Source organism: Myotis davidii, unplaced genomic scaffold (assembly GCF_000327345.1).
Source record: "Myotis davidii unplaced genomic scaffold, ASM32734v1 scaffold1323, whole genome shotgun sequence".
Lineage (NCBI taxonomy): Eukaryota > Metazoa > Chordata > Mammalia > Chiroptera > Vespertilionidae > Myotis > Myotis davidii.
The window spans coordinates 944,499-961,275 of NW_006294585.1; the positions used below are offsets into that span (position 1 = coordinate 944,499).

Genomic DNA, 16,777 nt, shown 5'->3' on the forward strand with positions numbered 1-16,777 from the left:
CAAAAATGTTCTATGTTGGTGGTAAAACAAGCAGGGAAGAATAAACCCAATCAACTCTATATGACAGAGTTTACTTAGTCAATTGAGGAAATTAAAAGCATAAGCTTTTTTATAAACAGATAACTGTTTTAAAGACAGTGTATTAGTAAATGTTAATTTTGACTTAGGAGAGAAAATAATTTAAAATCCTACAATGGAAATGAAAAATACATAATTACCATTAAAAATAAACTGATAGTGAATTTTATCTAGGACGCATGAAACATTTTTAATACTCAGTGAAAATGAACTAGTCAAATGTACTGGATTAAAAAAATTCCTTAAGGAGACACAAAGAATAGCTTTGAATTTTTATGTCCCAATACTATAGCAACAGAATGCCAGCAAGAAAAATGTACAGAAAGGCTGTATTTTTCTTATTGATTTTTCAGAATTCTTTATATCTTCTAATTTTAATTTATGTATTTTAAATAGATTAATCTAGTATATAGCTTGTCTTTGCTTTGCTTATGATATCCTGTGTTTCATGGAAAAATCTTAATTTTGGGAATTTATCCTACTTTTTCTTTTTTTTTTTTAAATATATTTTATTGATTTTTTACAGAGAAGAAGGGAGAGGGACAGAGAGTTAGAAACATGGATGAGAGAGAAACATCGATCAGCTGCCTCCTGCACATTCCCTATTTGGGTATGTGCCCAAAACCAAGGTACATGCCCTTGACCAGAATTGAACCTGGGACCCTTCAGTCCACAGGCCGATGCTCTATCCATTGAGCCAAACCGGTTAGGGCCCTACTTTTTCTTTATCAGAACTCATTTGTGCTTTGAGTTCTGTTTCGTAAATCCTTCCCTGCTTGGACACCATAAAGTAATTTACTTATATTCTGTTTTAAAAGTCTTACAGCTTTCCTTTTTCACATTTTATTACTGATTCCAGCTGAAAGGGGATTTTGGGTATGACATGAGGTATGAATATAATTTTATGTCTCCATTGGCATAAACAAAGTGTCCCAGAGCCATTAATTGAATGATGCAGTCTCCCCCCACATTGATCTGTAATGCTACCTCTATTAGACATGAGGTTCCTCTATATGAGTGAATTTGATTCTGAGCTCTCTTCACTGTTTCTTTCCTCTATGGGTTAATGCCTTCACTAATACCACAGTTTTAATTTTCATAACTTGGTAATTACTTTGACTTTATAATCCTTCTTAAAAGGGAATTTGTTCTTCTTCAAAATTGTTTGGCTACTTATGGCTATTTTTGCTTCCAAGGAATTTTTAAATCAATTTTTAATGAAATTTCATTGAATTTATAAATTAATTTAGGAAGGGTTGACATCATTATGATAGCCTTCCTGCCCATTAACCTTATGGAACTTGTCATTTATTTTAAGTCTTTTTAAATGACTTTCAGTAACATTTTCCATTTTCTCTAAAAGGTCTTGCATATTTAAAAATTATTCATAGTTATCTCATTTTACTGATATTTAAAAGACATATCTTTTAAATAATCTTAAATATATTTCTCTTTTAAATCTATAACCCCGAAGGAGTTCATCAACATGCCATTCTGTTAGCGATCAGCCCTCACTATCATTATTTACCCCCAACAGGGTATCTCTCTTATTAGCTCTGAAGTATTTACATTGTTTCTGATTTTCAAAATTTTAAACAAGACTATGAGTGACTTTCTCACTAAATCTTTGCAAATGATAATTATTTATTTAGCATTTACTCCTAGAACTTGAATTACTGAATCAAAAGATAAGCATTTTTTTTCTATGACTTTTGATATACATTGTCAAAATCAATCCAATGGTGGTGGGCTTGGTTCAGATATCATTATATATATATATAAAAGAACATTCTGCAAATATTATAAATTATGGTATATATAAATATATATTATACAGATTACAAATAGTACTTAAGCACTTTAATTTATATAGACTTTAGCCATAAAGAAGAGAGTGAATAAATGAATGAATGAATGAATGAATGATTCTGGCAGGATAGGCAACAGAGGGGTACCAGCAGTTAGCACTGGGTAAGGCAATTATGGATAGTTTCTATTTTCTGCTTTTTTTTCCTTCTCTGTATTTTCTGTTTTCAACATGTACATGAATTACTTATGAATACAATAAAAACCCAACTTAGATATTATTTTTAAAAAATATATATTTTTATTGATTTCAGAGAGGAAGGGAGAGGGAGAGAGAAATAGAAACATCAATGATGAGAGAGAATCATTGATCAGCTGCCTCCTGCATGCCCCCTACTGGGGATCGAGCCTGCAACAAGGGCATGTGCCCTTGACCGGAATCGAACCCGGGACCCTTCAGTCCTCAGGCTGATGCCAAACCAGTTAGGGCCCAACTTTGATATTCTTATATAAGTTTAGAGTCTCCTTCATTTCTTTCATTTTTAGGAAACTTCCTTTATGGCAGTGGTTCTCAACCTTCTGGCCCTTTAAATACAGTTCCTCATGTTGTGACCCAACCATAAAATTATTTTCATTGCTACTTCATAACTGTAATGTTGCTATTCGTAATGTAAATATTTGATATGCAGGATGGTCTTAGGCGACCCCTGTGAAAGGGTCGTTTGACCGTCAAAGGCGTCGCGACTCACAGGTTGAGAACCGTTGCTTTATGGTAATTATTTTTCTTTTTATATGTTTCTTCCTGTCTTTTAGAAGTGAGATTGACCAACTACCTTGCAATGCAACTGTGTGCATTGTTATCATTGTACTTACCTGATAAATTTCACAACTGTTAATTAGTTTATTCCTCATTTGGTACTTACCTATATTTTAGGTGAACTCAGAAATATCATGGGAGTGAGCTTGTTTAATATTAACATCATAATGTTGGAATATCATTATTAAATGACAGATTTCTTGGGAATGAAAATGCTTCTTTTTATATATGTGCTTGTTGATGATGGGAGGTAGCCTCCATTGCAAATGGCAAGAATACACGAAAGCCACTAACTATGTACTCTCCCCTCCGTGTTTAAAACCGACGTCCAGAAGGTCAGTGTGATTCACTCAGGAGGCACTTCATGAAGCTTTAGGGAAAAAGTTAACTTTTTAAAAAATCCCTATCAGAATGCTTTCAATCCCTCTTGAAGGTCAGTGGGGGTAAATAGGGAACAAAGATTTTACAAACAATGAAAGCTTCCCAAACAATTGCGAAAAAATTGTTCTGAAACAATGAATTATGTCCCATTCTTTTATTTGAATGTGTTTTCTTCAGGTAATGACTGACAAAGAGTCTGATGATTTTATGTTTAAAGTAGTTTTTTTTCTCAGCAAGACATCCCACGACCATCAGTTTCTTTTCAGAAGGCTTTTGTAACTGATCCATGGTCACCCATTCTGATTGCTTGCTCCACATCCACCGGGAGTACACACTGTTTCCCCCAAAATTGCAAAGTTGAAATATTTTTTTATTTGGGCAACTTCTGCAATCAAGATAATTCATCCTATCTTCAGAGAACACAATGGAAAAAGGCAGCCTAATCTCTGTGACCTCAAACTTCCCCTGAAACTTAGACACGGGTTAGCACAGCTGGTGAGAGCTTGGTGCTAATGACACCAAGGCCATGGGTTCTCTCCCATTACAAGGCCGTGAAACTCAAAGGAAAAACCCCACAGCTTTGGCACAGACTCCCTGGGACATCTGCTAGCCATTCAGGTGAATCATACGATAACTTAGGGCAGTGGTTCTCAACCTTCCTAACGCCACGACCCTTTAATACAGTTCCTCATGTTGTGGTGACCCCCTGTGTCATTGTTACAAATTGAACATAATTAAAGCATCGTGATTAATCACAAAAGCAATATGTAATTATAGATGTGTTTTCCGATGGTCTTAGGCGACCCCTGTGAAAGGGTCCTTCGACCCCCAAAGGGGTCGCGACCCACAGGTTGAGAACCGCTGACTTAGGGAGTCTCCAACTTGAGCTGGTTGTGGGACCAAGGAAGAGGGTCAACTGAAGATGGGAGGTAGACCCTGAAATACCCAAGACCAGACACAGTGGAAGACAAGGAAATTTAAACGGGTTTCAGGAAGTGGGTGTCAATTCAAGACAGTGCGTTGGAGGGGTGTAGGAAGGAAGACTGGGTTCAACCACCAGGAGGGATTTTAAATGGACTCACTGCATGAGCCAGTGTCAGGATATCAGCCTATAAGGCTTTTCTTTACGGTATTTTCAATAACTGTATTAGCCTGTTCACTTGCTATGGGTTTCCTACTTCTTTCTTACACTTGGTAAGGTTTCCCCTCCCCCCTTTGTCTGTATCTTTCCGATGTTTCACTCTCCTGTATGTGTATAGCTCCCGCTGGCAGTCTCTGAGAATCCACCCGAGGCCTCAGCACTGTTCGGTCTCCCTTGGTCACCTGCTCCGCTTCTGGCAGGGCCTCCTTCCCCACTCACGGCTGCCTCCGCCAGTGAAGTAAAATGAATACGGGGCTAGAACCCAGTCCTGGAAACATCTCTCCTCAGGCTCATTTACTGTTCTGATTTAGAGAGAGCAATACTGCTTGCATTGCTAATCAATCAGTCTAATCAATTAGGTTAGACTCCCTGGGGTGCATCCCAGATTGTTTCCAAATGCCCTAGCTGATTCTAATGTGCACCCAGAGTTGAGTCCTGCCCCGATGGCTGTTCCCTGTCATCCCTGAGCTCTGTTACACATCATCCGATGTTGCTTAGTCATTGTACATTAGTCTACTGCATGGCCCTATAGGCAGCCACTAGCCACTGTGGCCATTTAAACTTGAATTAAAATTAAGTACTATTATAGCTACAGCTCCTCAGTTGCTCCAGCCACATCCCACCGGGGGTTAGTAGCTAACATATTGGACAGCCTAGCTAGGGAACATTTCCATCACCACAGAATCCCACTGAGCTCTGTTAACAATCAGGAAACATCAGGTTGGAGTGGGCAAATCCATAGCATTCTGTGTGGTTGGTAGATGCTACACTGCATCCCCTGTAACATTTGAAAATTCCTTTGTGAATCCCTTAATTTTTAAATTCAGTTGAAATGAGTTTTGGTTAAATTCAGTGGACTGATTTAATTTTATATGATTTGCTCAGCCTACCTGTGTTTAAGCTAGCTCCCTTGTTAGAGTGTTAAGCGTCTCACTCAATCCATAGTGTTTTGTTGTGTGAGCCATTTAAAAACAATGTAATCGTGGAGATTATCCCCTCTGAAATCTATATTGTTTTATGGAAGAGGTGAACAGCTGGTGAAAATAGTCCCAAGGTTTCTAATCCCACAAAGGAAAACAGGGTGTCAGTCACTGCCTTGCACCATGACATTTGTGAAATCCAGGGAGGGACAGATCTCATGTGCTGATAACACGTCCATATAAACATCCTTGCAGAGCCTTATGAGAACAGGGACGTTAGGAGTGGGAGAAGATTGCCCTTAATGTCATTTCCACTTAATAAAAAGCTGTAAGTAGCCATTTTACTAGCTGAGTATCTATATATATAAAAGCTTAAGTGACCGTTTGACCATCTGACTGTCTGACCGGTAGCTGTGATGCACACTGACCACCGAGGGGCAGACACTCAACTCAGGAGCTGCCGAGCTGTGGTGACTTGGTAGCTGCAGTTCTCAGGTGACGCACCTGGAACCAGAGAGGAGGGAGCCCGCTTCCGGGGTGTGTCACCTGAGAACCACCCTCTTGTAATCCAAGATCCCTTGGGGGATGTTAGAGAGCTGGTTTCGGCCCAATCCCCACAGGCCAGGCTGAGGGACCACACTGGTCTCCACCGGTGCCACTGGGCCTCTAGTTTACTGATAAAAAGCGAAAAGTAGTCATTTAGCTAGCTGAGTATTTTTTCTGACTTTTGGTGAGAACCACGTTCTCAAACAACTTGTAATCTCATTCATTACACTCTGCCCCTATGCACACGACGGTGTGGATTTTCAGCGGTACCTAGTATTTCACTTCACATGCTCTCCTGCTACTTTGAATAGTTTTATTAAGTCCTGCCCCCACATGTAAACAGAATCCATCAGTCCATTAATGGGACTCATTATGCTCATTTGTTTTTGCCAAGAACTACTGAAAATGATCCCAAATGACTATGTAATTATAATTAAGATTTCATAGATGCATACACTTTATTTTTAACATGTTCAGTCTGTTAAGTTTCACCTATTTCAAATAATGACAATTACAGTTACAAAGAAGAATTATTAAGATAACTAATATCTTTGGCGTAGAAGCTAGTTATTGTATTTAATAATTATAATGATTAATTAATAATATAGAGATAGTAACTCTAGGAAGCTTATTCTATTAGAATTCCTAAGAAGATTAAATAGAACAACTTATTCTGATAAGACCTGGTAACCAAAATGATCTTTTTTTCCCCCCTTTCATTTTAGTCCATGTATCTTTAGTTTTAATTATGTTCTCCCAAATATGGCTGTGATATTTCAGTTTTTGTGAAATTGTAATATTATAAAATAGAATAACATATATTAGTCCTTTTTTTTTTACTTACTAACCTTAAAATTATACATATCACTAAATTACCAGAATATTCTTTTAGCAATGGGGTTCTTAGTTCAAAAATGATTCCTTTAAAAAGTTGTGACGATCTTATAATTTTCAAAGTAGCATTTTAACCCCCTTGCCCCATCACTTTTCTTGTTTCCATTTAGGACCTTTCATCAAACTTAAAATTTTCTTTCGTCTACTACATGTTGTCTTTATGTTCTTTCTCCCTGAAAAATAAAACATTGAGTTTCAGCAGCTCTGTGTTCTATTCATTCACTTTAAAATCATGGGGAAAATAATTGTCATTCCCTTACCCCTGTCTTCAATTCTCTCATTGTTTTCAGTGGGCCAATTTTCTTCTTTTTCTCCTGTCTACTGTAAGGCACTTTTTACTCTGCTCCATTCCCTGCAATTTAGGGTTTACAATTTCTTTGAGCTTCTCAAGTTATCCTTTGTACTCATGTCTACTTTTTCATTAAAAGAAGACTTCAGTCTTCTTTTGACTTTGCCATCTATCTATTGCCATATTTGAAACCTATCTGCCTATTGAGTAAAACGAACCATCCATCCTGCTTAATGATGCCAAATGTGTGACTTCTGAATGAGTTGAAAATCATCATGCACGGTGAAAGAAGTTGCTAGCATGTTCAGGTTACTGTGTTATGTACAATGAAGCTGATGTGAGATCGCTCATAATGAACATAATATCAAGAAATAATGACAGGATCCTGCATATCCTGTGTCCTGGGTCAACAAGCCCATAAGGCAAATCACCATTTTATTAGAACTGTGACCAATCACGCGAGTAGTGGGGCTAGTACAGCAGGGAAAGGGCATGGGCGTTGGGATTAGCAGTGTTGAGTTCTGATTTCTGTCAGTCCCCAATTGTGTGGCTCGGGGCTAAGCCACGTTACCTCCTCCGGCCTTTCATTTATAAAATGCGATTTAATATCTCAGATGTTTCAATGAAATGATGTGCAAATCATTCTCCACATTATACAGGACAACAGGCCTCCACGGAGATACTGCTCGCCTTTGGCTTTGCCTTCAGGGCGGGACAGGTGAACGTTGCCTACATATCGCCATTTCAACAGAACGCTTTTCTCTTTTTGGGGGGTGATAGGTATTTATTTTTAAAAACTTCATTAGAGACCGGCTGGAGTGGCTCAGTGGTTGAGCATCAACCTATGGACCAGGAGGCCACGGTTCGATTCCCAGTCAGGGCACATGCGTGGGTTGTGGGCTTGATCTCCAGTGTGGAGCATGCAGGAGACAGTTGATCAATGATTCTCATCATTGATGTTTCTCTCTCTCTCTCCCTCTCCCTTCCTCTTTGAAATTGGTAAAATGCACATTAAAAAAAACCCACAAAAATATTTATTATTACTGTCCCTTCCCCCACCTCCTCCAGGCCCCCAACCCCCTTCCTCTCACCGTCACCACACTGTTGTCTGCGTCTGTGTGTCATGCATATATGTTCTTGGCCTAATCCCTTCACTTTCTTCCAGTTCCCACTCTTCCCTCCCCTCTGACGGCTGCCAGTCTGTTCTATGTATCTAAGCCTCTGTTTCTCTTTTGTTTGTCAGTTCATTTTTTTATTATTATTGCATAAATATGCTACTCAGGTAGCTAGCTAAGCTTGCCTTCACATCATCTACTAAGGAAAACCTCAGTATCATCTCTAAGGAACATATTGGATTGACTATCCCATCGAATAAACTCCCAACTAAATATTCTTTCTAGTTTTTATAAGATTTCTAATTCAGTTACAAAGCAAGTCCATCCCCTTGCTTGTAATGACTTCTATACTTTCCACACCAGGCAATTCAGGCAGCTTTCATGAACGTCATGATTACACAAGCCTTTTTCTGAAAGCTGGAGGCCTGAGAAACTGGGGAATCCCTATGAATACACCTAAAAACCCAGGTGTTCAGCTCTCCTAGCTTCTTTCTGAATTGGATCAAAGCCCTGCCCATTGAAACAGGATATTTTCAGATTGTTTGTTGGAGACCTATCATCACAATAACAATATGCTTTATAGACCATCACCATTCCCAAAAATGTACTCATATTGAAAGAGATAGACACCTATCAATTGTCAAGAATTTTATTTATTTTTTAAAGTATATTTTTATTGATTTCAAAGAGAAAGGGAGAGGAGAGAGAGATAGAAACATCAGTGATGAGGGAGAATCATTGATCGGCTGCCTCCTGCACACCCCACACTGGGGATGGTACCTGCAACCAGGGCATGTCTCCTGATCGGGAATTGAACTGTGACCTCCTTGTTCATAGGTCAATGCTCAACCACTGAGCCACTGCGGCCAGGGAATTGTCAAGAATTTTAAAAAATAATCAGGTTGGTATGTATGTGGCACTGGCCTTCATGGAAAGGGGCAAAAGCCTGCCTGTGTTCTCCCCATAAGCGAAAGCAAGCTCTGGGGAAGTCTGCCCACCAAGAAAGCTTGGACTCTGCTTCTCAGTGTTTCATCTGGATCTCCCTTTGGGGCATACACTAGTTATAATTTTGTGAACTGTAATTAAAGTCTAAGAAGTTTTCCTGAAGTTACAGCAATAGGAGCATTTTTTTTTCCTTTTGGGCTGCAGTCTTCATTCTGATTCTCAATCCTTTATCCTAACTTCTGACATCGACTACACATGAACAGAATGAATGGCTTTTAAAAATGGATGCAGGTGCAATAAGTGCAGGGCCAGGAAGGCGCATAATCATTTTTTCTTTTCTGTGTCAATGAGGTTTTTTTTTCTTAATCCCTTCACCTTTTTCCTCCAACCCCTTCCCCTCTGTTAGTCTGTTCTCTGTGAATTTGAGTCTGTTTCTACTTTGTTTGTTAGTTTATTTTCATTAGATTCCACATATAATGTGAAATCATATGATATGGTACTTGTCTTTCTATGACTAGCTTATTTAAGTTAGTATTTAACTTAGCATAATACTCTCTAGGTCCCTCCATGCTGTCACCAAAGGGAAAATTTTCCCTTTCTTCTTTCTTTCCTTCTTTCTTTCTTTCTTCTTTCTCTCTATTTCCCTTTCTTTCTCCCTCCCTCCCTCCCTCCCTTTCTTTCTTTCTTTCTTTCTGAAGGTACTAGGACTTCAAAAAAATCAAATGATGGCATGGACCTCATTCTGTAAATGTAACTTATGATTGGACTGTTAGCCCTGCCTGATACATTGCTAAGTCTTGAACTGTTTTCACAGATTTTTGAAAGGTTACCCATGCAGCTCATCTAGGTTTGAGAGTGTTCTGGCCACTTACTTTGGAGATTCTTCTGCTCCCCTATGTTAGTGATCACTGACATCAACTTTTGTACTTTGACCCCAGGCTTCTTTCTTTCTGTCTTGCTCTTTCTCTCTCTCCAGCAGTAAAATCTAGGTTTTTATAGGAAACTAGTAGCTAGGTCAGGTTGCTAAGTGTCTGCCCATTGAAGGACATGTGCTCTGGAGCAGCATAAACTTAGCATTTGACATTTGATAACCCGGCTTGCTTAAGATATTTGCAATACAATTTCAGTTCCAGCAGCTGTAAGCAGAGGACCCAGTGGGTACTTGGTGAAGTCAACAATGTGGACAGGCCGCCTGCATCAAGAGGCATTAATTTTTTTTTAAGTCGATAAGAACTTGTAAGACTGAGTAATGGAATTCAAATGAGATGGGGCGAGAGATCTGGCATTCAGGAATAAATCACAGTATAATTTATCTGCTACTTTGTTTGGATTGAAGGAGGAGTTGCTAACACTGAAATATAGTCAGAGGAAAGGAAAATGGAGATTCTGTAGAGAGGCTGGCCCTGGGATAGTGCTGCTGCCCTCAGTGGAGTGCTGTCTTCTTTGAAAGGCGCTGATTCAATTCACTGCATAAAGCATTCGTTGATCATTACTTCAGAAAGGGAGTTTATTTACAAGGCACAGCATTAAGTCTAGGGGGAAGTACAAAGAACCAGGCATAGCCTTATCATTGAGAAACAAAATTGAGGCAGGTTTCAGAGAGGAATTTTCTGGATCGGGGCAACAGGGAACTCCTTAGGTGTAGCATGGTGAGATAGAATTGGGCCTGATGTATCAGTGATAAGAATGAGCTATTTCCTTTTGCTGAGCTCTCTTAAAATAGGGTGGTCAAACTTTGTCATCATTGAGGCTTTTGATAATTCTTAATTTCATCATTCTCTGGTCTTAGGACTTGTTCAGAGTGATATTTTATGAAAGGAGCCCCGGTGATTTGTACTAGCCACCAGGATAAATTCATCATGTAACATGTATTTATTGAGCCCCTAATTGGCCCAGCACTGGGTTTTGGGGTTATAGGGCATATCCAGAGGTCTCTCATATAGTTAAGGTGGCAAAGTTCCAAAAGGAGAGTCTATAAAAAGGAACACCCCCTTGTAAGCCCTGAGAAACATGACAGGCACCCACTTGAGGATTTGCTAAAACTCCTGCTGGGATGACCTTGCTTGTGACCCACTTTTGGGACTGTTGGATGATGACTGTCCCACTGGCAGGCACTTCTGTCCAAGAGAATGTAATTGGGTGTTGGTGACTCAAGCAAGGGTGGGAAGACTCATCCATATCCACATCAGAGACAACAGGCACTTTATTTATCTCCAACTCTTCACCAAGCAGCATGCAACAAAGAAAAGACCCCTGGGGAGGCGGGGAGACCAGCTGTTTCTTTTACAGGTTAGAGAAGGAAACCAATGAATCTGAGTTGCAGAGCTGCTAAGGAATGGAGAAAAGAGAGAGAGAGAGAGAGTCCCAGGCGAGCCCTGGTGTCTTATTTATTCCTTTGACTACAGAATGCCTGCCAGCAGGAGACTCATCGCTAAGATATTACAGGGGAATTGAGCCAGGCAAGAAAAATAAGGATTGCTTTTCTCTTCACCCCATAAATTTTGTTATTAATAAATGAGATTCTTATGGAACAGACTGCCGCAGCTGTCTCCAGAAGCAAGGTTTTATTAGCATTTTTATTAAAATGCACAGTAGTTTTAAGAGTGAATGTTATACTTTTAAATCAAAAAGTATATTATTGAGAACACATGTGGGTTGTGACTTACCCTCTTACTTGACTTGGACCTTGACTCTTGGCTTTTTGTTGCTGGGATAAGGCAGCGTGACTGGACATGTAGCTAAAGGCGTGGAAATCTGTGATCGATTTCCCCTCCCTGCCTAGACTTCTGGGAAAATTACAAAACACTGCGCTCTTATAGGAAGGCTATCTCTTTGGTTGCTTTAGCTTCCACAAGGGACATTAAAAAACAAATAAACAGTAGAGCAACAAGTCAGAATAGAAACAATGCAGTCCCTTTTAAAATTAAATTTGAGACAAATATCATTAAAATCCTATAAATAAAAGCCTAATACGCTAAGTGTCTGACCGTTCATTTGACCGTTTAACCAGTTACTATGAGGTGCACTGACCACCAGGGGGCAGATGCTCTGACTGATAGGTTAGCTTGCTGCTGGGGTCCGGCCCATCGGGACTGGGCGAGATGGGCCGGACATGCCCTGGAACCCTTCCTCGGTCCCTTCCCTCTCCCAATCATGCACCGTTGGGGTCCCTCTGTCTGGCCTGCACCCTCTCGCAATCCAGGACCCCTCGGGGAATGTCTGCAGGCCAGGCCGAGGGACCCCACCAGTGCACGAATCCGTGCACCAGGCCTCTAGTAAATTATAAATTTCCAATGTGATTTGGCAAAGAGAGAGATTAATATGGTCTATGCACTTGCTTTGCAGAAGAATTAATCTAAAAACCAGTAACTTTTATGGGTCTTGTTTTCCTGACAATAAAATACATGCTAACTGCAGAGAAGAATCGTTATGTTATTTTGCAGTTGTGTTTTTCGAGTGCTTTTTGGTCAGACAGCATCAGCTCAACAGGGCAGATGGAGACTTGGGTTGTTGTGAACATGTGGGCACATGTTCTATGATGGAACATGCATGACCGGGCAGGGCTGACAGCATTTTAATTGAGTTTTCTTCAGTTGTGCTGCTGCAACTGTTCTCTTCCATCATTCCCCATTGTCACAGCAAATGAGAACTTAGCTCTGGGGCCTGAGATGAAGGAGAGCCCTGACTGGGCTTGCATACGTGATTGGCCACAATGGTGGGCCTTAGTATGACTGGAGTTGACTATTAAAAACTGTTTCTGGCCCAGTCAGTGTGGCTCAGTGGTTGAGCATTGACCCATGAACCATGAGGTTTCAGTTCAATTCTCAGGCAGGGCACATGCCTGGTTTGCAGTCTTGATCCCCAGTGAGGGGGTGTGCAGGAGGCAGCTGGTCAATGATTCTCATTATTGATGTTTCTCTCTCTCTCTCTCTCTCTCTCTCTCTCGCTCTCTCCATTCCTCTCTGAAATCAGTAAAAAAAATATATTTCAAAAAACTCACAAAAGCCAAAAAACCCTGCTTCCTTATATTAAATTCTAACTACTTATTCCCCAATCCTAATACAAACACACATATATAAAAACATAGCCTTAACCACACCACCTCTGATATCCCCATAGGACACTAAGCATCTTCAGACCTTGCTAAACAACTCCTGCTGTAGGCTAAGAAAGTCTTGGAAGGATTTAGACAATACAGGATAAAATGGGTGTATAATGGAGATTAATCAATTGGAAGTTAATTGGATTGGAAGGGAGATCAAAGGTAGGCAAGGAGACAAATTAGGGGCAGTTGCACTGATGCTGGCAAGAAGGGTTAGCGTGAGAACTAGGGTGGTGGCGGGAATAGACATATGAAGAAATCCTAGGTTGTGTTGATTTTTTGGGATTGAAAGAGGAAAGGAAAGAGCATTAAGTAAAATGAACTGGATAATTCATAGTCCTCTTGACCTGATACACTTGGAGACAATGAGAATATTAATAATAATCAATAGTGACATATTTCACCTATGTTCAAATTTATTTTACTGTCCTTGGTGTGACCTTGGGCTTGGTAGTTATGCTAAACTTCTTTACTCGGCTAAGTGGGGGGACTAGAACAGTTCCGGCCTTATAGGATTCACTAGTGTTTGAAGAGGTAACATTGGAACTGATGCCGGGAAATTCCTTGAAGCAAGTTTTATCAGTTCTTGTCTTTATTTAATTCTCAACTAATCAGGACTACTGTTTCCTTCAACAATGTTGAATTAAAGGCTTCTAGTGTATCACTTTGGTTTCTTAATACCCCGTGAATAATGTGGAATTATTGAGAAACAAAACAAAGGTTATTATGCAAATGTCTGAAATATTTAACATTACATTACAGTAGTCTTGGGAACTGGAAAAATAACTACTGAAGTTGTACTAGCATTTTTGTAGAGGCACAGAATATGAGGAAAAAAAAAGAAAATTTAAAAAGTAGAATGTATTAGAAGCAAATCATCCAATGAATTCTATTAAGTAATGAATATTCAGATAGTATATTAATTTTTCTTGAGATACAATAGCCAAGCCAAAGAATTTAAAGAATTAAAAAAAAAAAAAGGAATGATGAGATGAACTCTAAAATTGTGTTTCAAAATACCTGGTTTGACGCAGTAAGACAGATCTTATTTTAGGCTCAGAACATAATTGTTTAAGCAGTTGATATGTCTTCATCTCCTTTCTCCTGGCCAGGACTCAGTCCCTGGCATGACTCCCAAATTCCAGACAGATTGGGAATAATATAATAATAGTGGTATTAAATTATAATAATATAACAATTTTGGTGTTAAATTACAGAAAGCGCCCTGTGCATCACTTCTCTCCCTTTCATTCTCAGTCCAGTTGCCTGTGTTTATTAGTTTAATAAAATTCCCTTAAGCTGACACTTCCCAGTGGATTAGAACCATGCAGATTCACACCGATGCTCGTAAGTAGAGGTTCTATCCTCAGCTTCCCCAAATCCTTGCAGCAGCATGACAAGGATATTAGAGAAGGCTTAACCCAAGGGGATACGAGGAAAACTGGTGGCATTTCACACTTACCTTGGGCTTGCTGGATGACAGATGTTTTTCTTTCAATCTCTCACATGAAACCAGCGGGTGATCCTTGAATTATCATAAACTTAAAGTTTTAAAAGAAATTTGCTTTGACGCCAGTATTTACTCAGTGACACAACTTGAGAACTAATAATGTGTGTACACTAGCATATCCATTGCAGAGCAGCTGTGTTGTGTTGCTGAATAGTTTACCCGACTCTTCTAGAAAATGACATTTTCATGTCCTGAATGACAATACATCTTGTTTATACGGCATTATATCAGCCAAAAAATGCCGTTGGCTACAAATAAACGTCTTGACCATCAAGAGCCTGCCTGTTTAATGTTCGCCTCATTTAAGCTAATTGTTTTTTTTTCCCCTTTGCTCTGGGAACTGGTAGTTTGGTGTTTTTTGTGTTTTTGTTGTTGTTTTTTTCACTGATAGGTAAAGTGAGTTAGATGAAGGGGAGTGAGCTTAAGTAAAATATATATCAATTTGTGTCCCTGCTCTACAAATAATACTGGAAAATGTCTGGTAGGGAGCAGAGAATGACTTTTTAATTTTATCTTTGAATTTTAATTATGCATGCCATTTTTATGTGCCATGTCTTTATGCAACTAAGAAGGAAGACATAGGTTCTGATCAGCCACTCTCATTTAACCTGGGCTAAAATAGAAGTTGGGTCATCTTTCACCTTCTCCTCAATTCCAGTTCGATTTGCTTTGAGTTACTATAAAATATTTGTGCAATGATGTCACTGGTAATGACACTGGTATGTTACTGCATCTCTCGGTATAATCACATGAGTTTTACCCTTCATTTTGTTCATGTGGTATATCACAGTGATTGACTGTGTGTGTTGTACCTTCCTTGTACTCTTGGGGTGAATCCACTTGATCATGATGTGTTATCTTTTTAATGTGTTGCTATATTCGATTTGTTAGTATTTTGTTCTGTATTCCACAGAGATATTGGTCTGGTGTGTGTGTGTGTGTGTATGTGTGGTTTCTGCCAGGTTTTGGTATCAGGGTTATGTTGGTTGACCTCATAGAATGTGTTAGGAATTAGTGCCTCTTCTTCATTTTTTTTGGAAGAATTTGAGAAAGATAAGTATTAAGTCTTCTTTGAATGTTTGGTAGAATTCACTAGTGAAGCCAGTTGCTCTTGTACTTTTACTTTTTGGGAGGTTTTGGATAATTGTTTCAATTTTCTCACTGTTGATCTTTCTATTTAGATTTTCCAGTTCTTCATGATTCAGTCTAGGAAGATTATATATCTCTAGGAACTTATCCATTTCTTCTAGGTTATTGAATTTGGGGACCTATAGTCTTGCATAGAATTCTTGTATGATCCTTTGTACATCTGTGTTGTCTGTGGTAACTTCTCCTCTTTCATCTCTGCTTTTGTTTGAGTCTTTTCTCTTATTCCCTTAGTGAGTCTAGCCAGAGGTTTATCAATTTTTACTAATCTTTTCAACTAGTCTTTGTTGCATTAATTTATTATTAAAGAATATTCATAGCAGAAGCAGTGTTTGATGCTAAACTATATTACAAGGATAACTAATTATAATTTTATTACATTTATTTTTGTTAATCTTCACTCCAGGATATTTTTCTATTGATTTTTAGGGAGAGTGGAAGAGAGAGGGAAAGACAGAGAGAAACATTGATGTGAGAAAAACACATCGATCTGTTGCCTCCTGCAAGAGCCCCAACCATGGCCCTAGGCCAGGGAGGAGCCTGCAACCAAGGGTAGGTGCCTTTGAATGGAATTGAACCTGGGACCCTTTGGTCTACAGGCCGATGCTCTAGTTACTGAGCCAAACTGGCTAGGGCTATAATTCTGTTCTTTTCATAGCATCTGTTACACACACACACACACACACACACACACACACACACACACACACACGGTTTGTTGGAGCCAACTTGTACTGGTTCACAAAAACCTATTCAGTTTTCAGGAGTTTTGTAAGCTGCTTGATGTCAGATAAGTAGCTTGAAATTTGCCATGGTAGGAGTATTTATACAATGGAAACCAGTGAATGCTACCAATCAAAGCCTTTCAAATTTTTTCTGGAACAGCTGGTTGTCAAACACTTACCAGCATATCTGTACCTCATGGTATTTCTTCAAATAGAATTAAGGGTTATTAGCATAGTACGAAAGTTTACATGATAAAAAGAATAAGCTGTTTTATATCTCTGTGTTCTCAGGGTTACGGAAAGACCGAAGAGGAGGGAGAATGTTGAAACACAAGCGCCAAAGGGACGATGGGGAGAGCAGG

The 16,777-nt window shown here is 39.3% G+C and overlaps 1 protein-coding gene across 1 annotated transcript in view; it reads left to right on the top strand.

Moving 5' to 3' along the window:
* ESR1 (estrogen receptor 1) overlaps window positions 1-16,777 on the top strand; it is a 196,138-nt gene that overhangs the window by 59,138 nt on the left and 120,223 nt on the right. Inside the window, 2 exon segments of the mRNA XM_006779331.2 lie at window positions 16,707-16,774; window positions 16,776-16,777. The exon segment at window positions 16,776-16,777 is cut by the window's right edge and continues 278 nt beyond it. Coding sequence (XP_006779394.1) covers window positions 16,707-16,774; window positions 16,776-16,777 — 70 coding nt within the window.